At 53.7% G+C, this 23,096-nt stretch overlaps 1 protein-coding gene across 1 annotated transcript in view; it reads left to right on the top strand.

Annotated features, from left to right (window-relative positions):
• The first annotated feature begins 18,355 nt into the window (after nucleotides 1-18,355).
• Nucleotides 18,356-23,096, top strand: part of CRHR2 (corticotropin releasing hormone receptor 2) — a 28,574-nt gene continuing 23,833 nt past the window's right edge. The window contains exons 1-2 of the mRNA XM_037836997.1: nucleotides 18,356-18,704; nucleotides 18,860-18,985. Coding sequence (XP_037692925.1) covers nucleotides 18,602-18,704; nucleotides 18,860-18,985 — 229 coding nt within the window. The 5' untranslated portion in view covers nucleotides 18,356-18,601. The remainder of the gene's footprint in view (nucleotides 18,705-18,859; nucleotides 18,986-23,096) is intronic.

Raw genomic sequence — 23,096 nt, 5'->3', positions numbered from 1 at the left:
ACCCACAATGACTCCATTGCCCCAACCATTAGGTTTGCAGAAAGTCTGGACTCTCCCCAACAGTTCTGATTCCCAGAAACGGGGACGTGATGTCACACATTTTCCTGGTCACTTTTTACTCTGAATTCTGTTCCTGTTCAATTCTGGATCCTTTCTGTGTTGGTCAGAATTCCTTGAGTAGTTAGTGGGAGAAGAATGTTTCCCACTGGCTTAGGCATAAGAGAAGATCTTTTAGAAAACTCCCATCATGAAGGCAGAGGCAGAATTGGCTTCAAGCAAGACTGCAACCAGAACCTAGAAGACTTTTTTCCTCCTCTCTTCTCTGCTGCCCTCTGGGTAGAAGCTTCATTCCCTCAGCTTCACTTTCTCCAATCAGCAACAAACATCCATGCAAGCTCCTGCACTTGGCACCACTCAGTTCTCCCAAGAGAGAGGAAGAAGGTTTGCCTCTTTGGTGCAAAGTTCAAAAATCCCAGGGAAGGACTCGGACTGAGTCAGTTCGGACTGGCTGTCCATCCCTGAGCCAATCAGCTGTGGTCAGTGGGGTGAAGCACTCTCCTTTGTCCAACCCTGTCAGTTGCGCTGGGCCAATCAACTGTGGCCAGCTGTCAATCAAATCACAGAGTTGGCATAAAGCATGCCCTCTTCGTGGGGGTGATGGCGAAAATTGATTCTGGGGAGGGCAAAATTTTATTTAGATACTACAATGTTGTGTGGCCCTTTAAAGAGCATCAATGCATATGCAATATAACTTGATATTAAAATTTCATAGAGGTGGGGCAATTAGGAAAAAAGTGTCTAAACCAGCTCCTTAGGGAATCGATGGTGAAAAGAAGGTTGAGAAACACTGGAGTGGAGGAGGGAGCATTTCTCAGAAGGACAGAACCATTCTGGGACAAAACAAAGAAATGTGTACTACACCCTCCCACTTCCGGCAGCTGCTGACCTCTCTCCAGACTTTGATCCACACACAGGTACAGCACCTCCTTCACCCCCCAAGCATCACTGACACAGGCTGTTGTGTGTGATAGACTTTTCCTGAAGGTGGGGGTAACCAAGGATAACTCTAGCTGACATCCATTGACTGTTCTCCCTTTCCCCACCGTAGGAAGCTCTTCCAGCCCATCCCTCCTTAGACCTGGCCTACCACGGCATTCCTTGTCCCCCTCTTCCCATCCTTTGCTTTTCCTGGATCCCTGGGACAAGCCCCAGCCCAGGTCCTAGCCCTACCACCCCTTCTCCATTTTGGGATGCCAAGCTGAATCTAGGAATTTCCATTATTTTGTAAGCAATTAGTTCTCTTTCACCCACCTCCTTTCTAGACCAGCCTAAGTTTGTCTTTCATGACCAAGAAGGGGCATGAAGGCATTTTCAAAAATGAGAAGTCTCCTCTGCCCTGGAGCCCACCCTTAGTAACACAAAGCTATCAAATGACAACTGTTTATCACCCTGCTCCAGAGCACATCTGTGGGCAATGTTTCCTCCACCACCAGCTGCCTCCAAAACCAGAGGACTGCTCAGAGGAAACTCTAGGCTCACAAGTTTTGTCTGTCTTTTTATTGTCATTGTCATTGTCGTTATTGATTCTCTGAATGCTACTCTTTGCCAGAGACAGCATGCGTATCTGTTCAAGTTCAGAAAATTGACGGAGATTAAAAAAGTTCAAAGACTCCATAAAACATTTGTCTTGTGAAAATCACACACTGGTGAAAGTTCCTTAATTAAGAAAGCTAATAATTTGTTACTTAATTTCTATAAAAGCTTCCAATGCAAACAAAATCCAAATTTTGCCAGTCAGCATAGTGTACTAGAATGACAATGGGGCTGGAAATTAGAAGTCAGAGTTTCTAATGTAGACTCCATCAGTAACTTTCTAGAAGGAACAGCTCCTCTGGAAGTTCATTAGTAAAACTGAAGGTGTTGGTGTGTGACCAATTCCAGCTAATTAAAAAGAAATCCCATGATTCTGTACTTATATCATAATGAAAGCCCAAACAAAAAGATAATTCACATCTCAGGATCCTGTTTACACTCTGGTATTACAGGGTAATCACTTATTAGATTCAGTGAAACTTCTTACACTGATTCTGTCTTCATGTGAAGTATTTACCCTTCCAGCTCCTGTTGGGTAATAGCATGCAAAATGTTTGCATACTTAATAAATCCCAACAAGAACTCATCTGTTGAAGTTAAGATTTAGAGATGATAGGTGTAAATTTCCAATGAGGACAAGACCCTAGATTTAAAGATAACAAACACATAGGATCTGTGGATCGTACAGCTCAGTAGATAAGCAAATACCTTAGAGCAAGACACTATTTCACCATGTATTAGGTGGGGCTTGCTGGGTATTTGCTTTTTAACCCCATTACATTTAGAAAGATCAAGTCCAGACTTCCCTGACCTTCTAGGCTGTCTTAGGGCGGGTTCCCCAGAGATGAGATAAGGATTCAAGTGCAAGTGATTTGTTAAGGAAGTGCTCCCGGGAGAAGCTGGTAAGGGAAGGTACAAAGCCGGCCAGAGAAGGGAGAGCCGCCCAGCTCTACCAGGCTCTCAGGCCAAGCCCGAGCCTCAGCCCCATCTCACAGGGGAGTAGAGAGTTTCAATTACACCTCCGAGTTCCTTCCACCTTAAGGCAAGAGAGACAAGTCTGTCTTTGGCTAAGGATGCTGGGGAGTGGGGAGGGGTGGTGAATGGTAAACTCCTGGGTACTTAGCAGGAAGGCAGTTCCCCCAGGAATTCTAGGTTGGGGGTGGGAGGAATCAATTTATAAGCACAAGGGAGGAAAAGACCCCACAGCATCTAGCTCTCACACACCCTCCAGCCACATCTCTCACCCCAGGACCCTACACTGCCCCCCACCTCAGTCAGGCCCTCAGCTGAGCCAGCCTGCCCTTGCCCAGCTCCTTGCTTCGGCTTACCCTGACCCCCCTATCTAGAATAAAGGACACTCTCCTCATCCATCTGTTGAAATCCTTCAAGGAGCTCCTGCAGCCGCTTACCCAGGAAGTCCCTTCCTTCACTCCCCTGAGTGCCCCAGCACCTTGCAAGATCTCTCCCCTCCCAGCCAGCTCCCACCCCCACCCCTACCCCCACCCCGCAGTCTGTGAGATTGGTCCTGGGGAAGGGCCTTTGCTCTCGGCTTCCCACTTCTGGATTCCGGGTGCCGGTAGAGATGTCCTACAAACACGTGTTAACGACTGTCAGAGCTCGGACTGTCCCACAACACTTTCAGAGTCGGCCCACCCCTTCAAAGTCCTGCTGGGGGATCACCTCCTACAAGGAGCCCTCTGTGGCCAATAAAGGCCTTGTCTTATTCCAGGACAGAGGATGGGGTCTCCATTCTGTCACCTTCAAAGATTCCCCTGCACCTCTGGGGCTAAGCTCTGTGCAAAAGAGGAAAGGGTGAGGGGAGAGAGAAAGAGGCAGGGAGATCAGGGATCTGCCCTCAGGAAGCTCCTGGCCAGTTGGAGGACCAGCCTCAGCCACAGAAAGCAGTTAAAGAACAGTCCACACAGTGGGAGAGACAGAGGCCCAGTCTCCAGCTTGTAAGATTTCAGCCTGGAGGCTCGGGAAGTGAGGAAAGGCTTCCTGGAGGAAGAGGCTCTGAAGAACAAGGAAAGGAGGAGAGAAGGAGACTCTGAGGACCAGGAAAGTGTCCCAGGCCAGGAGACCAGAGGGAACACAGAACTCAGGCTGAGTTCTCCAGGAGGCAGGTTCTGAACCCTCCAGGAAAAAGCTCAGGACCATTAATCACATTCCTCAAATGCTTTTACCACAGATCCTAACAACAAGGCTGCAACTGCCCGCCTAAGCTGCTAAACTCCTTGCACCAGACCTGCCCTGGTGCGGGAGCCATCAGGAACAGTAACAAGGTGCTCCTTGAGAACGGACCCCAGGCTGGACCTGTCCCCGCCCGAGACCAGAACTGCCTGACTTCAGGATCACTGGGCAGTTTACTAAAACCTGCCCACCTATGTAATTAGGACCTTTGGGGTGGACCCCAGCCTTGGCGTACTCATTGTTGCCTTTGTTGTTTTCAGGTTATTTTTTAGCATTTCATTTTGGTATAATTTCAAACTTACAAAAAGTTGCAAGAATGGCCCCAATACCCTTTACTCCGATTTACCAATTTGTTACATTCTGCCCCATTTGCTTTTTTTCCCCTCCCTCCCTCTCTCTCTGCATGTGTATGTGTGTGTGTGTGTGTGTGTGTGTTTCTGAAGTATTTGAGAATAACTTAGAAAGATGGTCCTTTTTAACCCTAAATGTGTGTTTCCTAAGAACAAGGGCGTTCTCTTACCACAGCGCAATTACTGAAATCGGGAAGTGTAGCATTAATAGGGTACTATTATTGAATTCGACATCCACGTCCAAATTCTGTCCACCCATTGTCCCAACAGGCAAGAGTGCCTGTCAAAGCTCTGGAATGATTGTGATATGCTCGTGGGGTTGGAAGCCAGTGGACCAAACAAGACCCCCTGCAGCCCCACTCTGTGCGCTGGCCCTTTCCACAGCCTGAGGCCATTCCTCCCTTTCTTGCCCCACCCCTCACGAGTAAGTAGGTAGCTGCAGCCAAAAGCCCATGGTGCAGGCAGATAAAAGGCATTAACTCCTTCCCTGCATGCCAGGGGGAGAGTTTGGCCCCTTGGCTGCCGGGCAGAAGCGCCTGCCCAGCACCAGCTATAAATAACCTGGGTGGGGTGGGGGGGAGCTATGGGGCAGTGTGTCACCGCTGCCCGCTGGTGGGGCGGGTGGGGAGGGAGAATACCTCCTGGACCAGGGCCTTACCTTGGCCTCCTCCGGGCGGAGCAGGGAGGCAGGGGCTGCGTCCGAGCGCTCTGGCCCTGGGGAGGGACTCGGCAGGGCGAACCCGCTGTGCTGGCGCGCGCCTGCCCCTAGACGCTGCCGTGGGCATGGGGGGTCCCACCGGAACTCCGCGCCTCTCCCGCGTCCCTCACCTCCTCCTGTGCCTGCTCTGCCTCCTCCCACTGCTGCTCAAAGTAAGTGTGAGGAGTTAGGGAGGGGGTCGGTTCTGAGGGGCCGCGGGAGTGAGGGGCGCCAGGAGGAGGGGCTCAGCGCTCTCCTGCCTGGGAGGGGGCTCTCACTGCCCGGCTATCCTGGAGCCATTTGTCAGCTGGAGGAGGGTGGTGGTGTCGCATTTTGGTGACCAGCTTGGAGCTGGGGATCCCCGTGTCGATGATGGGCTGGAGATCCCGTGCCCAGATAAGGGGGACAGGAGGAGGGGAGCAGAGGGTTCTGGGGTGGTGTCCTAGTGATCCAACATGCCTTCCTCAGCTAGGGTCCAAGAATTGTCTTTCCCCTACCAGTTTCCCCCTACTCTCACAGCCCCTCCCCCTCCAGGATCCTCAGGTCCCTTCCCCAGCCCACCCCAGTTCTGGCCCTTGCCTCTGCCAACCCCCAGATGGCTGCCACCCACCCACCCGACCCCACCCCTCTTCATGGTGCCTGGAATCAGCCTGCTCTCAGGACCAATTGAGAAATGGGGCCACCCTGTCCCAGCATTCCTCAAAAACATGCACCCCCCCCCCCCACCCCTGCTGCCCGTGCCCTTTCACCAGCATCAGAGTTTACAAGTGGGGGATGGAGGTGAAGGGATGGTGAGAAGCTCTAAAAGCTGGAGGAGGGGGAGTGAGGCTGGGAGGGACTGATTCCCAGAAACAGATAAGGGAAAAATCTACCTCAAGCTGTCTCTCTATGTTATAGAGGGGGAAACCAAGGTTCAAAGAGGGAAAGTGACCCGTTTTAGGTCACACTGTTAATGAAGAGAGCTGCAAAGGCCACACGATGCTGGGGACAGAGTCTAGGCTGGGAGCCAGGAGGCCTGTCCTGTCCTAACTCTGCCACAACTTAGCCTCAGAGACCATTTGCAGGACCTTGAGGTCCCCCGTATGTACAAGATGGACTCATTCATTCAACAATCATTCAGCAAATATTATATTGTGTGTCTACTGATTGTGGTAAAGTGACTCTGCAGACAGACCCAATTCAAATCTCTGCTTTGCTGCTTACAGTGTGACCCTGGAAAGGCTGCATTGATTTTCCAGGCCTCAGTTTCCTCATCAGTAAAGTGGGGATGATTTGGATGCTTATTGAATAGGACTCACGAGGAATAATTGGGATCATGCATAGAAAGAACTTAGCACAGTGCCTGGCATGGAGTAAGCACTCAGTGAATGCCAGCAGTTGTTTGTGCCCTCCCAGGGTGTCTGGTCCACAGAAAACAGGGGTGAGACACGTGGGCAGATAGATGGGTGAGGGGCAGATGGGTGAGGGGCAGAGAGCCCTAGACCTGCACATCCTTTTAATAACATGGCAGAGCTGCATTTGGGATGGGCAGAAGTGGTGGAATGGATTCATGACCCCTGACATCCTGGGCTTTGAGCTCTTTCCTCCCACTCGTCCCCAGGAAAGATGCCTGCCCAGGGAGACAGGTGTTGGGGCAAGGGGTGCCATTGGCCATCCTCTCTGGGGACCATGAGGCCAGCCACCCAAGTGGATTAGACAGAGGGCCTCTGGCTGCTGCTCCAGAGCCAGACCAGAGGTGGGGTCAGTGGGAGGGTGCCTGGGTTCTGGGGACCTCAAATGCCACAACTGCTCAGAAGCCAGCCTCTGCCCCTAGCTCACTCCTTGATCCCAGGCTGAGACTAGATAGACCAAAGCACCCAGCATGTAACCAGCGGGATAGGAACTAAGGCTTCTTCCTGGCCCCAAAGCCTAGTCTTTCTCCCACTGGGCCATCATGGGGATGCAATTTGTCTTCTGGGTCCTCATCCAACTCTTCTGAGATTGCTGCTCACTGTGAAATGAGGATTTGAGACCCAGGGCAGGCACTGGGGAGGAAAAGGAAACTGGAGGGGGCCTGGCTTCCAGCCCTCGCATTTATTCACTCCACAAACCCAAGAAGAGATCAGTGCGAGGCTGCAGAGGGCCATGATGGGACAGGGCCACAATGTGGTTTTTATCCCAAGGGCATGGGACTGGCTAGGCAGGGGAGACCTGATTAAATGTGCAATTGTGAAAGTTCCTGTAGCGGTTTTGTGTGGGGAGGACTCCCTGGCCCAGTCTGCACTGTGAGGAGCTAGAGGAGTCCAGCTGTGAACCTGATGCTCCCTAGTTCCCCTTGGAGGCCTCTGGGAAGCTGCTAATGAGGACAGTGTTGCAGTAGTGCAGCCTTCCTGTGCACCAGCACTGTGCTAAGTGCTGCACTGAAACACCCTCACGTATTCCTCACAATTTCCGGGGAGGTGAGACATTTATCTACAGACAGGAAACAGGCTCAGCTTGGTGAAGCAAAGCAACAAGTCTGCCAGACCCTAAACCCCTCAATTCTAACCTTTGAGCTACTTGCCTCTCCCTCTGTGAAGACCCCTGGAGTCCAAAAGGCCAGCGGGAAACTCTCCAGGGATCTCAGGACAGAGCTTCTGGGGCATCCCGCCCCAGGTTCTGGCTTCTGATGAGGCCGGTTCCCAGGAAAGGCTGCACATCTGCCCAGAGGAGGCTCAGCAGCAAGAGAAAGTGGGCAAAAGGGTGGACACAAAGAAATCCCCACAAGACCCAGCCCCAGGAGCCTGGACAAGCAGTGGGAGAGGGGACCCTGGTCTTGGCCCCTCCCTAATGCAGCCAGCCCTGCCCTCCCATAGACCAAGGCCCACAGACCTCATGTGCATCCCCACACATACTCACACACACACACTCATAAACCCACACTCACACATGCATAGCCATGTACTCACACATACACACACACACACACAAGGCAGGATACTGTCCGCAGGACAGGATACTGAGCCATTTGTCAGAAGCTAATTCGCCTAATGACTTTTCCCAAAAATTCAGCTCCCGTCTGAGTGTTTTCTAACCTAATCAGTTAATTTTTTTTTTTTTTTTTTTCCGGCCACTTTGTTGGTGTTTCAGGGTTTTTTAAAAATCTATTTGGCCAACGGCACTGCCTACTTAATTTTCTAGACCTAGTTAAGTTTCAAATTTGTAGCACTTTACAAATTATGGAACTATTCTGCATCCCCTTACCTGTCATTTTCTATTTTCTCTAATTTTAACCACTTAAGGGCTTCTCAGCCAGGTTGTCTAAAGTTACTCTTCATAATTCTAATTTTTTAAGATGTCATTTCAAAGCAGTGGGAGGAAGGATAGATTATTCAATAAGCAGGCAGACTCCAGATTCCACCCCTTAAAAAAATTTAACTTTAATATTATTTCATTTTAACGTCAGGTTATTTTTAGGGACAGACAGACAGATGCCAAAACAAATTAAAAGAGGGGTGACTTTTAAGCAAGCTGGGCGTTAGATGAGTTGATAATTAAGAGTTCATTTAGGCCAAGTGGCCTGTTGCAAGGGCTCCTGCCCACCAGCTCCCTCCCCCCTTCCTGGTCAAGGTGCTCCCTCACCTGCTGCTCCTCTCCTCCACCTCTCCTTGCCTCCCTCCCCTCCCTCCCTTCTTCCTCCTTTCTCCCCTTTTCCCTTCTTCCTCCTTCCTTGCCTCCTCCTTCCGGCCCTCAGACATCAATCCTAGCTCCTGCTGTGTATTGGCTCAGGGTTTGGCTCAGGAGAGAGGGACAGAGGGGAGAGAAGGAGCCAGGGGCTTACAGAGGTGAGAGAGAAACAGCAGGGCAGGAGCTCAGCAGGGAGGAGAACCCACAGAGGAGAGGCCTGGAAGTCTCCCATGGGGGAGCTGGGGGCTGAGTTGGGACTTGAAGGGAGGGGAGCAGCAAGAGCATCCGGGAGGAGGAATGTTCTGGAGCAAAGGCGCCGAGGCAGAGAAACCCCCACCTGAGGCTGCCCGGGGACTCTTGGCGTCCTCCCTCGAGGTCTGACACCCTACGAGTTAGAAGTATCTAAATTCTCCTCTTCCAGGAAGCCTGCCGTGACCCTCCAGAAAATAATGACGACTTCCTTCCTATGGCTTCCAACCCCTCACTGTCTGCCAGGCTCTGCTCACTGCCTCCTCTGTGTTTGGCGAGATCAGGACTCAGCCTCCTCCTCCCCACTCTTCCTTCCCCTCTCTTTCTCCCCCCCCCACCTTCCTCCCCCCTCCACTTTCCTCCCCACAGCCCCTCTCTTCCTTTCTTACCCCCCTCCTTCCCTTCCTTTCTCCTCATTCACTCCTCCCCACTCCCCTCCCTCTCACCTCCTCCCTCTCCTCCTCTCCCTCTTTGCCCCCACCTCTCCCTCTCCCCTCTTCCTTCTTTCCCGCCTCTTCCTTCCCTCCGACTGTGTGTTCCTTGAGGGGCAGGACCTGCCTGCGTTTTTCCCTCCTGTGTCTCCTGGACCTTGAGCCGGTTCAGGCTCAATGAAAACCACTGAATGAAAGAAAGCAGTGGGCGGAGCCCTGCCCCCCCCCCCCCCAGCTGAGTCCTTCCCTGACCTTGGGCGGCAGGGGCTGCAGGGGGGGCTCACCCCCTTTCCCCTCTGGTCACTGGCGGCAGTGGCCGAGGACCCGAGGTCCCGTAAATCTCCAGGCTTAGAGCAGAGGCTAAATTTAGAGGGAAGCTTTGTCACCAAGCCCAGGAAGGAGCCCTGGGCTGGGCCAGACCCCTGGCTCCAGGGAGACGGCTCCTTGCAGGCCTGTCTGGACCCTGAGAGGGCTTGTGTGTGGAGAGGGGAAGCACAGGTTCTCTCTCTGGGAGTGGAGGAGGGGCAGCCGGCATCTTGGCTCTGACCCACTGCTGCCTCCTCCCGCCAGGGCCTCTCCCGGCTGTCTTCTGAGGGAGACCCTGTGCCCACGCCCCCCAAGTGCTTTACTCGCTAAGGAGACAGCCACAGCCTCAGGCACAAGGCTGAGGCCAGAACAGCCCAGGGAGGGGCCCGAGTCCTGGAGGAGGACGCCCCATGGGCTCCCCATGGGCTCCCCATGGGCTTGGAAGCCTTCAGACCCCACCTCCGGGGCCCATAGTGGCACAGCTGAGGGCCTTGGAGAGAAGGAGCTTATAGTGGGGCAGAGCCAGAGGACGCCTGCAGACCCTCCAGCTCTGAGGGGCAAGGCCCGCATCTGCCGGAGGGCCCACCAGCAGCACTCCCCCTGGGCTGAGCACAGCCTCTGCTGGGGCCTCCAGAGCTAGGCAATGTGCTGGGAATTCAGTCCCTCTGAGGGAGGGCTGCCCAGCTGCTTCTTAACCCGGCCAGGAGGCCAGGCTGGTTGGAAGGGTGGCTGGGAAGAGAATGTGGAGGGAGAGAGGGATGGTGGGGAGATGGGGCAGGCTTAAAGCCCACAGTCCCCTGACCCTGCTGGGGGTGGGGCCTCTGAAGACTTCTTGGAGCACCCCAGAGCCCAGGGCCCAGAGCCTCCCCACTTCCCCACACCCCCTCAGCCCTGGTTGGTGGCTCCCTGGCCCACAAGGCCTTCCTGATGTCCCCATCCTATCCCCCGGCCCTTCAGCTAGGCAGCTCCAGGCAGCCCCCGGGATATGTGGACAGCAAGATGGAGCCCCCGTCTTGAAAGCTCGGGCAGCCCCTCACACCACACACAGCCACACACACACAAACCACACATGCACCTGCCCCCCAGCCTTCCCTCTGCAGGTTGTTGGCAGGAGTTTGGCAGAACACAGGTGCAGTGAGTGCCCATGAGTGGGGCCCACACACCCCTTCCACCCCACCCAGGCTCCTGCAGGGGTCAGGGAGCAGTGCTCGCGCATCACACCAGGTGGGGTCATTAATTAGAAGTTCTGGGCCAGCGCCGTCAGGCCGAGCGTGCGGCCTCCAGGAAATGGCCTGAGCCCAATGTGGGAAACGTGATGTTTCAGGGCTGTTGGGCTCTGGCTCACAGGGACATTCTGGGGCAAACATTGACCCAGCCGCCAGGGAGGGAACATCTGACAGGCTGGGGCCCGGCAGGGGAGAGAGGAGGGGCTGCCTGCTGGTAGGATGGTGCCTTCTGGAATCCCAGAACCAGGAATGTCAGGACTGGGAGGGGCACAGCCTCATCTCATCCACACGCACGCCCATGCATGCACACGCATGTGAGCACTCACACACACACACTGTCTGCAGAACAGAAGTGGTGGTCTTGGGTGGAAGGGGGGACAAGGGTTAGAATTTAGAGGATGCTGCTCTTGCTGAGTTGCACACTATCCTTCCCTGGCCTCTTTGCCTGAGTACATGCTGTGGTCTCTACCTTCAGTGCCCTTCCTGCCCACCATGCTTATCTGCTGGGCAAACTCCTATTCACCCTTCAAGGCCCACTTGATCTCCTCTGTGATGCTGCCCCCACCACCCTTAGCTCATTGTAGATGCTGCAGCAAGCTGGTCACCTATCCATTTCTACCCCCAGAAGGTGGTCCCTTCAAAGGCAGAGACCACAGCTACTTTATCCTTCCACCCCTGGCACCCACTCTGAGATGAGATAGGTGATTTTTGGGGGAGATGGGATCCTGAGTGGGTTCTGTCTTTTGGATATGACTATCATTGTTGCATCAAGCACATCTGTTCCGTGGCAAGTGTCTGCACGGGCACAGTGGTCCCTCCTTTAGCCCTGCTCATCCTGCTGTTTGTTCCTGAGAGTCACCTCTTGCAGGAAGCCTTCCTTGCCTTCCCAAGTTCAGGTTAGGCATCCATCCCATGTGCTAACCTAATGCCTTGTGTTGTAACTGTCTGTTTACCTGTGACAGGGAAACAAAGTGGAAGCATTGGCTCTCCTCCCTTCCCTTCTGTGTCTTCCAAGGTCAAGCTCCCTAACTGGCCTGGAACTACCCTGAGTCCCCCAGTCAGGGCCTGACACACAGTAGGTCCTCCACAAATATTTCTTGGGTGGATGAACAGCTGGTGGACCACCCCGTCTGGCTCTGTTGATAGAAGGACATGGGCTCCATCACTGGGGTGCATCTCACACTGAGGAGGAGATGGTCTTGGGGGCCTAGGAATGGGGCAGAGCAGATTCCTGCCTCAGAGGTGACATGGCACTGGACCACCTCTAAGGCCTTTTCGAGGCTGCTTGTTCTTTTGTGTGTTCTTAGGCCCCTCCCTCACCCATGCAAGCCTCATTTCCCCCCCTAAGCAATAAGGCAAGGGGAAGAGATGAGTCACAGAACAAGGCAGGGGACACACAGTATGCTGCCAGTGGCCAGCCAGGGTCTGACCTCTGACCCTCATCCTCCCGTCCCCTAGGCAGCCAGGCCGAGCCAGGTGCCCAAAGCCCAGTCCCTGCGGGCACTGCTGGAGCAGTTCTGCGGTGCAGTCCCGACCCTCGCCAACCTCTCAGGTATGCACGCCTCCTGCCACCCTGTGGTAGACCCTAGGAGACAGTGGTGGGCCCGAGGGCCTGGGGGTAGAAAGAGGCTCCCCCAAGCTATCCCAGGTCTGTGGGACAGTGGCTGAAGCCCTGGCTTCCAGTCTGTGCTGTCTCTGCCTTGCTGGGGGTCCTTGGGCACGGCCCCTCTCCCTGGTGACCAAGGGCTCGGCTGGCAGTTCTCTCCCAGCATCCTGCTCCCTGTGTCCGCCTCCAGAGACGCTGGCTGGGCTGGCGTTCAGGAGCCCAGGGAAGGTACTCTTTGCTTTCAAACTCACGGAAGACTGCACAAGGTGTAAAACACATCCTCCGGTTGCCGTGGCTACAGGTGTCGCTTCCTGGTAAGGACCTGCGAAGCAGCAGCCGGCCCCTGAGTTCTGACCTCTCAGAGTTTCTCTGGCAGCTGATTCACAGGGTCAAGGTCAGCCACTGCAGAGCACAGATGACCCTGGTCTCTCACGGGCCCCAGAGAATTTTCCCAGGGCCCCGTCCAGCATCCTGACTCTCCCAGGTCTGCAACCACAGAAGCAGTAGGGAAGAGGGCAAGGGTGGCCCTCGACTGGGAGCTGTGGTGGGAGGAACGGAGACAAGGGTACAGCCAGCACCTGGCAGCTTGAGTCAGGAATTCAGAGGAAAGCTGCTTCCCGCTTTCCTTCTGGTGGAGTGGTCAAGAGCTTAGAGGTTGGGGTCAAACAGACCTGAGTTTGGAGCCTATCTGCTCCACCTAGGAGCTGGGTGACCCTGGACGAGTCATCTAACCAGTCCAAGCCTCAGTTTCCCCATGTTAGAAACAGATCTAACTCAGAGGGTGACTATGAAGACACACCAAACAGCCGTCAGTCAGGAAATGAAGGCCCCTCGTTTCAGACGGGCTCCCAGGCCTCCGCTCCCCGGAGCCCCTGCCCTCAGAGGCGCCGCGGGGTTACCAGCAGCCTACTGCCCTCCGCCTGCCCTCCGTCTCTGCCTGAGTCCAGCAGAGAAGGTCCGAGCTTCTCCAAATACAAGTACCCCTCCCATCCTTGCTTAATTTCTAATATAATTCATCTGTTTACACCAGGGATGTATATTATTTGCATGAAATTTGTGAAAACATTTTAAAAATCAAAGAAGAAAACATTAAGTACTCATTTTCCCACAAAGATTTTTTCCTCCCTTTTTAATAGACTTCATTTTTTAGAGCAGTTTTAGGTTTACAGAAAAATTGTGCAGAAAGTACAGAATTCCCTTATCACCCCTCTCCCCTGCACAGTTTCCCCTATTACCAGCATCTTGCATTACTGTGGTACATTTGTCACAATTGGTGAACCAATATTGATACATTACTATTAGCTGAAGTAATAGGTTTTCGTTAGGGTTCATTCTTTGTGCAGTACAGTTCCCTGGGTTTCGACGAATGCTCAATGTCCTGCATCCACCATTATGGCATCAAACAGAATAGCATCACTGCCTGAAAAATGTCCTGTGCTCCACCTAGTTTTTATAATGTTCTATATCCCCTTCTGAGAATTCATCAATCCATAGAGCCTCATGTTTTTAATTTTTAAAATTATTTCACAAGATGGGATCATACTGTGTTCACAGTTTGTAACCTTTTTCCTCTTACAAATCAAAGTGAACATGTCCCATATATTCCTGTTGCTGATGACACTGCCTCGCAGCCATCGTGAGGATGCCCCTTTTGACTACAGAAGCAGTTTCTCAGGTGCCCACATGGCAGCAATCTCCTTTGTAGTGTCCAGTCATTGAGAAAATGCATGACTAACACTAAGTCCAAAAACCAGCACAACCAAATATTGTTTAGACATACGTGTATTGTTTAGACATACGCATATTGTTTATCACATACATGCATGTGATAAAGCTGAAAAAATAAGAGCAAAGGAATGATAAATGCATTATCCAAGAGACCGTTCCCTCTGGGGAAGGAACATATAGATAAATACATGAGTGATTGGTAATAACCTAGTTTCGGATTGGGTAGTAGGTTCAAGGGTGTTCATTATGTTTACTACATTGCAAGCTTGCACCCACACAAAAAAAGAGTAAAATAAAATAAAGGCAGGCTGTGCAAGGACTGGTGATGAAAAGAGGTCATGAATCAAGGATTATGATCAATCCAATTCTCTGCCCCTAAGTTCCAAATAAAGGAGAATGCACAATCTCAAGAGCTTACTATGACTTCAGGCAGGCTTGAAATGGATTATTTCTATTTTCTTCATCACAGCAGCATCTACATATATTTGAAAAATAATAAGACATATATTGTGAGGCATGTTATTTATGCAGTCTATAGACAATAGAGGGGGATGAGTGGATTCAGGTGTCCCTTGAGATAACTCCTAGTCCAACACATCCACAATCACACAGACACACACACAGACACACATCTACACACCCCACACTGGAGCTGGTAAATGGGAAGAAAGCCCTGCCTGGGAGACAGGAGACCTGGGTTTTAGCCCAGCTCTGCCTCCAAGGCATTTGTTCTTTCACTAGTGACTCCCTGAGCATAGGATGGAGCCCTCTGATGGGTGCAGGGGACCAGTTAGTGAACAGGCATCCAGCTTGCCCTCAGGGAGTCACAGGCTAGTCAAGAGGATCTCAGTGTGACATCAGTCAGCCCTTGGCACATGGGGGCACTGGGAGGACCACACAGTACAGACAGATGAGAGGCGACAGCCCAGCTAGGCTTTTGAAGGATGAGTAGGAGTCAGATAAGTAGGAGTCAGCTGGGCCAACTCGATGTAAAGTGGTAAGGGCATTCCCAGCAGAGAGAACAACACATGCAAAGGGACAGAGGTATAGAATCATTCCAGAGAACAGCAGGTGGTTCAGATGGGCATCTCAAGTGAAACAGGCAGGAGAGGATGGTGGACAGACGATCATGAAGAGTCTTCCTTGCAAGGTCAAAGAGTTGGTTTCCATCTTGGGGCAATGGGAAGCCACTGAGAGTTTTGTTATCATAATTGTGTCTTGGGAAAAATCTGCTATGTGGAGGAGACTGGAGGCTTCAGAGATGATGATGGCCTCAAAGGGATAAGAGGAGAAATGTTCCTTTTCCTTTCCTGGGCATCTCTTTGCCCACCTGCAAACTAAGAACATGGGATTGGGTCTCGCTCAGGATTCTTCCTGTTCACACAACCTGGCCCATGGCTCCATGTGCAAACACCAGGGAGGGGAGGGCAGTGTCTGACCTGGGGGCACTGTCCCCGTGCCACAGGGCAAGGGAGGGACCATCAGGTCCCTCCTGAACTTCCAAGGCCTCAGGAGCCCCAGTGTAATGACCATAAACCCCACAGCTTCATCCTAGCTCTGCACACTTCCTTTCTATTCCCTGGGGCCCAGGACGGCCCCTCAGAGATGCAAAGACACTCTCTGTCCCCTTATATCTTGGTTTCCTGCTGATTATTGAAATGGGAAATGGATGAGACAGAGAGTGTGCATGTGTGTGACACCGTGAAGATGTGTAACTACGTGTGATGCTCTGTGTGCTTCTATTGTGCTATGCACTCCTGCTTGATGCCAAGCATAGGCTGTCCTCTGGGAGCATGAGGTATGTCTGTGAGCTTGCCTGGAACTGGCTACCACCACCACAGCTGAAATCAGAGGTGGGCCGAGGGCTGAGACCCAGGGCACCAGGCACCGCAGCCTCACCCCATGCCACTCACACAGTTGTCTTCCACAGCACCTGCCACACTTCCCTGTACTTATTTGCCAGCCTGTCCCTGACCCCACCAACGTGGGAACACACAGACTGGCACAAACACTTCTCTCCCAGAGCCTAGCCTGAGACTTAGAAACCCACCTGTATCCCCTCATTTAGGCAAAAAGCCCAGATTTTTTATTATTGTAGTTGAATTGAACGTAATTGAAAAAAGTTTGGGCTCTTTCCAGTTTCTTCTTTATTTGCCTATCTGCAAACGAAAAACGTTTTCACATCTGGAATAGCAGACAATCATGCCGACAGTGAATAGGACCCGTGAAGAAATGGCCCTGCATCTGGAAACCAGGGAACCATGGGGTCCGTGGATCTCTGCTCAGGTCCTGATTGTGTATACAAGATGCAGAGCAAACTTTAGTTTTGTCACCAAAAAATCACTTCCCAAAGGAACCTTTGCCATTCAGGCTCCCAGGCCAACCCTTCTATTCTGCAGAAATCTGCCTGTAATATGAGAAGTCCTTGGCTTCTGGTCCCTGGGAGCAAATACCTCCTGAGATAGCTGCTTCCCCTGGCCGGCAGCTCTGGGGATGAGCCAGTGAATAACTTAAGCTTGCCCTGATCTCACCCTTTTGCCCTGCACATGATCTGGTGTGTAAAGGAGGAAACTGCTCCCAGTGAAGACACGGGCTGATTCAGCAAGCCACACTGGCCTGGGTGGGACCCTGTGGGACAGAGCTCAGTCTGGGGCTGGGGTTGGGACTCCACTTATCCTCCCCTACTCCTGGCACTGGATTGTGGAGACCTAGGGACCTCTGCCTCAGCAGCTGCCCACAGCTGAGCCAAGGGCTCTAACTGTCCATTCAAGAGGCAGAGGACAGAGCTGGCTGGCTGGTCTGCCCCTTGTACCTGCCAGTCAGTAGGCCCTGGAGAGATTCCAATGCTCAGCCCTTGTCTTCTCTCTCTCTCTCTCTCTCTCTCTCTCTCTCTCTCTCTTTCTGCCTGGGCAGCATTAATATGGAGGCTGGTGAGATTGGAACACACAAAGACAGCCCAGCCTGCCTCTTCCCCTCCCCCTTCTCAAGGCATGGTACTGGTTCAAGGTGGTCCCAGGTAAAGCAGCCTTCTCCAGCAACTTTGGCTGGCAGACTACATCCAGCTCTCCCTGCCCTCAAATGATGGAAACATCACACACACACACACACACACACACACACACGCACGCACATTTTCCCCAACCTTCTGCATCTCAGAACCAGAGCTTCTCAGTGCTGGGAGGGGCCTCAGAGACCATTTCACTGGTGAAGAAGCTGCCACAGAAAGGGCAAGAGTCCTGCCTGGGTAAGGTGTCAGGGGACTAGAGACAGAGGCAGGACAGGAACCCAGCCTGAGTTGGGGCATGGCACACCCTGGGTCATGTCCCTGAGCTCACTCAGCAGCCACCCCAGGGCACTCTGAGGATGCAGCCAGAACAAATTACAAGCAGACAGCCCTCCCAGGGGACCTGGAGCAAATCCCACGTAACGATTTTTAGCTCCTCCATACTTGCTGTAGGGCCTGATTCCCTCCTCCTCTCCATGGTGCAGGAACCAACCTCCAACCGCCCTGCCCCTGCAGGAAGAAGAGAGATGCATTCTCACTTCTCACTTGATTCTCTCTGGTGCCCAGGGCCTAAGAGCCAGGTGTTTTAAATCCTCCAGATAATTTCAACCAATTTCTCCCCTAGATTTCAGCATCTCATTAAAGGGCGGTACTATCCCCACTAGCCACCCATGCGGGAGATCTGCCTTACCCTTGCCTCCTGGCTCCTGCTCAAAGCTGCTCCAACCCCCACCCCCACCCATCCCACCCCCCACCCCCACACATTCCAGTCCCTGCTCACCACGTCTGGTTCTCCCTCCTCCATCTCTCTCCATCCCAGCTCCTACTACTTGGTCCAGTGGTGAACCACTTCACTTCGGACCACTTCATTAATTAGACTTTCGTGGCCTCCCTGCTTCCCTTGAGTCCCTTCCAATCCATTTTTTTTTCTCAGAGGCCAGAGGGGAGTTTCTAAAGCGCAGATCTGCACGTGAACTCTCCGTCCCCACCCACTGCAGTGTCCTCATTCAGGGAGAAGAAACTCAGGCGCAGAGCCGCCCGACTCTGGTTGGAGCGCGGGTAGCTGTCCCTCGTTTAGGGAAGCTGAAGTGTGTGCCCCCCGCGGGTGGGCGCGATTTGCTGCCCCCTGCGGCTCCGGGGCCAGCGATCGTTGGACGGGGCATTCACCACCCCAGGCCCACGCTCTGCACCCCAGCAGCCCTCCTCGGGACTTCCCGGCTGGAAGGGAGCGGGAGCCTGAGAAAGCTGAGGCTGGCCAGGGCCAGGGGGCTGGGGGGCTAGGGGGCTGGGCCCCGCTGGGAGGAGCCGCCCGGCCCCGCCCCCTGGCGCCGCCATTGGCCGTGGCTGAGCGGGTGGAACCGCAGCTGGGTGCGCTCCGCAGCTCCTCACCGGGAAGGTCCTGACTTGGCAGCTCCGGGAGATCCGGCGCGGCGCCCGGAGGCTGCCCGGCAGGACGGGGCTGGGTCGCCAGGGGCCGGAACCCGGAGCGCCCTCCGCCGCTCCCTCTCGCACCCACTCTCCGGCAGCCGCGCCAGGCGCGCACTCACTCTCTCTTGGCGCGCGGCTCCAGGGCGCGATGGAAGCGGTAGTGCTTCAGAGCTTGCTGGAGGCCAACTGCAGCCTAGCGCTGGCCGAAGAGCTGCTCTTGGACGGCTGGGGGTCGCTCCTAGACCGCGAGGGTAGGCGGACGGCAGGCGGACCCGGGAGGCGTGGGTACCTTTTCTGGAGCGCTCGGTGCGCACAGGGCCCCGCGCTCCCAGCGCCTCCCAACCTGCGTCCGGTGGCGCCCTGCGACCACCCTTCTAAGTCCCACTCCTCTCTCTCCCGTCGCCAGGTCCCTATTCCTACTGCAACACGACCTTGGACCAGATCGGGACGTGCTGGCCTCGAAGCGCTGCTGGAGCCCTCGTGGAGAGGCCGTGCCCCGAGTACTTCAACGGCGTCAAGTACAACACGACCCGTGAGTGCCCTCGGGCCCACCACTGTGGGCTCTGCACTACCTCCCGGAAAGGAGGTTTAGGGAGTGGGGAGGGCTCCGGACCGAGTGACGGAGACCTGCTGAAGGCCGTGGTACCGTCAGTCCACTGGCGGGCGTTAAGGATCCGTTATAATGTTGGAGTCGCGCCCTCTATAGCTTTGGATCTCAGTAAGGGAATTAGTGCCCACAATTCCCGTGCTCCGTGCGGTGAGAGCAGAGAAACGGGAGAAGGAATACTTCCTCCTCTTTGAGGGGTAAACCCCCCTCTCCCATGTCCTGTGGTCCGGGTGCCTGAAGTTCCCCCATTAGGGGTCCATCTCTTTGTTTTGATGATGTCACCACGGGGAGGACAGAGCAGACAGTGCATACTTGGTCCCCAATCCCCAGGATGAGTGCAGTGAACAGACTACCACAGGAGGGGAGGGCAGGAGGCAGGAAGGATAGAGTAAGAGCTTATGTTGGGGTGGAGGTGGGGTGTGGAAGGCCATGCGGAGAGAGCACGGAGGCTGCAGAGCCACTGAGTGTGGGGTGCCAGCTGACCGTTCCCCACAGGATGACCCGAGACTGACTTGCTGGGCTGCAAGTCCAGGGCCTGTGGGCAGCATTTCTCTTTGCACCCGGGTAATGGTGGTGTTTGAATCAGGACCACCACCCCCCTCCCCACCTCCCAGGGAGAACAGCCTGTGTGCTCCTTCCTCCCCCAAATCAGACTGCCTTGAAACTCTGGGGAAGACAGCAGCAGAGGCTGCTGGAGGGACGCAGCACGGAGGTGCAATTCTTCCAATGGCTTCTGGCTCTGGTGCATTTGGGTAGGGGAGGGGTTCTATGTCGGGGCCTGTGGAAGGTCTGATCCAGCCAGGTGGGAGGGTCTGTGTGTTGTATCAGCGTCTGTGTGAGGCTGTGGAACTGAGCAATCACTGGCCAACCCTGAAAGCTCCCCATATCTCTAGCCCATGGGTCCATCAGTGTCTTCCGAATGCCTACATGGAGGGTGGGGGGGGCTCTTTGCCCAAAGCCCCTCATCCTGGGAATAGCCTAGCAACCCCTTTACTTGTATCTGTGGCTAAACAGTGGTCTAGCTCCCTCATTACTGCTAACATCTTACACACACACACACACACACACTTGTACACACACATGCCTTTCCAAGCTCTGGAAGGCTGAAGCTTCAGAAAGGAGAGATGGTTTGAGGGCAATCAACACGGCGTGCGTTCAATGGCAGGTGGCATTCCCCAGGCTGCACCACTGGGGGTTCTGGTGGGCCCAGGGAGCAGCTGTGCTCCGATGAATCCAGGGGCAGAGGTGAGCCTACTGGAAGGGGATGGTAGGGTAGTGGGACCACCGATAAACATTTCTGCATAAACTGAGGACATACTGCTGCCCACAGTTCAAACCTGGCCCCAAACCCAGGAGATGCACAGCAGAAGGGGTGACTTCCATGCTCCTGCCCAGTCCAGAGACTATAGAACTGTATTTTTAGGATTCTGTGAGCCGTATGGGATGGGGCTGTGGGGATCAGAGAATGAGGGCCATTGGGGAAGAGTGGGTTGCTGGAGCATCTCCACCTCCAGAGCCTGAGAACCCAAAGAAGCTCTGCTCTCCAGCCCTGGCTCTTACTCCAGCCTGGGCTGTCCCCTGTTCTCCCCAACTAGCCTGGGTCTCCTCGTCTTCTTAGCAGAGCCAAGCACCATATTTATCCAGTTTACTGAACAACCACTATGTGCCAGCCACTGCCTTGGCATCGATATCCTCCCTCACAAACACAACAAACAAAAAGGATACAGATGATCCTGGTTGAGGGGACTATGGGAATGGGAGTGGAAGGGCACACAGAGTAGGCTTCCCAAAGGAGGTGATGGCACCCCTTCCAGATCTCTCCCATCACATCAGATGAAAAGCTGAAAAAGAGGTTGGGCTCAACCAAGGTGGGCAAATGTAGTGCCAGTTAGCTCCTGCTGTCTATTGGACAGTTTTCTTCATTTGGACTGAAGTGTCTGCACCGTAACTGCAGGGGAACAGGAGGGGTGGGGTAGGAGGCTGCGAGGCAGAGCTGTGGACAGTCAGCCAGGCCAGGCAGAGCAAAGGCAGCAAACGGCAATGGAAATGAGATGATTGATTTCCCTCCTCCCCTGCCTCCCAGCCGCTGCTTCCTCCTTCTCTGTGTGTCTTTTCAGCGGGATCCTCTCCTTTACACAGAAAGATACAGGGAGGAAAACGGTTCCCATGAGGAGGAGGGAGAGCTGAGACACCTCTTCCCTGCCCCAATTTTGTCACACTGCAGCCAAACCTCCATTGGAGCCTCCTTCCTTCAAGGGTGGAAATTGCCTGAGTGGGGTTAGCAGCTTAGACAGACTCTGCAATCTTTCACCAACTCAGCCGAATTCAGAGCCGAACCCGAGTTGGATACAAAAGAGCTGGGGTGTCTGTACTTGATAAGAGTTGCTCAGGAGAGGGGGAGGTGTGTCCGAGCCCCTCCTGTGTGTCTGAGCCCCCTCCTGTGTGTCCAAGCCCCCTCCCGTGCTCTCTCCACCATCCCTGCTGTGGCTTTTGTGGCCAAGGTGCCTACAGGTTTGGACTGTCATTTCATGTGGGTTAACTCGTTTAATCCTTTATAGTCACCCAATGAGGGAGGCATCATATTGCCCGCATATTACACATGGGGAAACTGAGGCATGGAGATCATAAATGACTTTCCGAAAGCCACACAGCTCATGTGTCGCTGTTGGGGACAGGCCTAGTGCAGGGGTGCAAGCTTCAGGGAGAGGCCCAGATAGACCCTGCCTTCTGGGTTGAGGAAGTAGAAGCCATGAATCTGGAAACTCAGGCCTGCATTCTTAGTCCCCAGTGAGACCTGGGCCCCATGTCTGCTCACACCCTGATCCCTATGTGTGCCAACTGTTTCCCTGCTGGAAGAGAAGGAAGGTGGGAAGAGGCCTGCCTATCACAGAGGCTGGTTGTCTAAGAGGTGGAGGAAGGAAGAAGGAAGAGCTGAATGCCTCTCCTCCCCGCCTCTTTTGGTTGGGAAATGACTGTTGCCCAGAGAGGGAAAGATGCCATCCCAGGGTGGCACAGTAAATCAGGGCCTTGAAAGGTTTTGGCTGGCTCTGGGAGCTCCTGGCCCATGCTCGAGCATTTTTCCACCTCTGCATGCCTGGGACCCAGTTGGCAAAGAAATGTAAAGTCAGAGTCCTTCATCTCAGGGAGGACCAAAAGTGCAGCCACCCTCTGGTCTCCCACCCCTCTCTCTCAGAAATCCCCCAGCCACTTAATTGGCCTTCTTCTGTCCAAGCCCACTGCTTACTGGTCTGTGGGTATATTTCCCCTTTCCTTTCAAAGGTGGGTCAGACCTGAGCCTGCCTTCTAGGGGCTCCTGTTCTAGAGAGAGAGACAGAATCTTAAAGAAAACTTTTTGATACTTTCTCTTAAATGAAAAGCACAATCAAGGCTGTAGGGGCATATGGAAGGAGGTTAATTCCAAAAGGAGGGGAAAGTTGGGAAGATTTCATGGAGGAAGTGTTGAAGAGGACCTTAAAATATCAGGCCAGTGATGGTCTGCTGGAAGGGGAGCAGAGTAGAGATGGAGAGAGAGGAAGGTAAAGGGGAAGGCCTTGAATGTCAGTCAGGGACAATGGTCTTGACTCTGTTAGTTTTAGAGACCTTGGCTGCTTTCCAAGGCCCCCTGGTACAGGACCAGAATCCTGATTTTCAGTATATACCATCTAAATCTAAATAAAGAGCTGCCCGAGATCTTGATCTTGTCCCTCCTGTCTCCTTGCTCCTCAAGTCAGAGGCTGCAATGTCCCTCTCTGCCCACTCCATCCCCCAATAACCACAGAAGAGTCTGGAACTCTAAAGAAATACTGAAGGGGAGGCCTAGCCCCCAGTGACCCTCGGGGGTCTCGCCAAAGTGCTCCTGTTCAGCTTGGCCCGAGTATGGTAATTGGGTTCTGCTGACCACTCACCTCAAACCAGATGCTCCAAAGTCTGGCAGGTGGCTCCTTTCCCAGCACCAGCAGGGCTGGGTGGTTGGGGTGAGAAAGAGTGGAAGGAGCTTGAGCCCAAATTCAAGGGGATGGTATTTAAATATTTGCTT

The sequence above is a fragment of the Choloepus didactylus genome, chromosome 5, assembly GCF_015220235.1.
Source record: "Choloepus didactylus isolate mChoDid1 chromosome 5, mChoDid1.pri, whole genome shotgun sequence".
NCBI lineage: Eukaryota > Metazoa > Chordata > Mammalia > Pilosa > Megalonychidae > Choloepus > Choloepus didactylus.
This window is presented reverse-complemented; position numbering and strand designations above follow the sequence as displayed.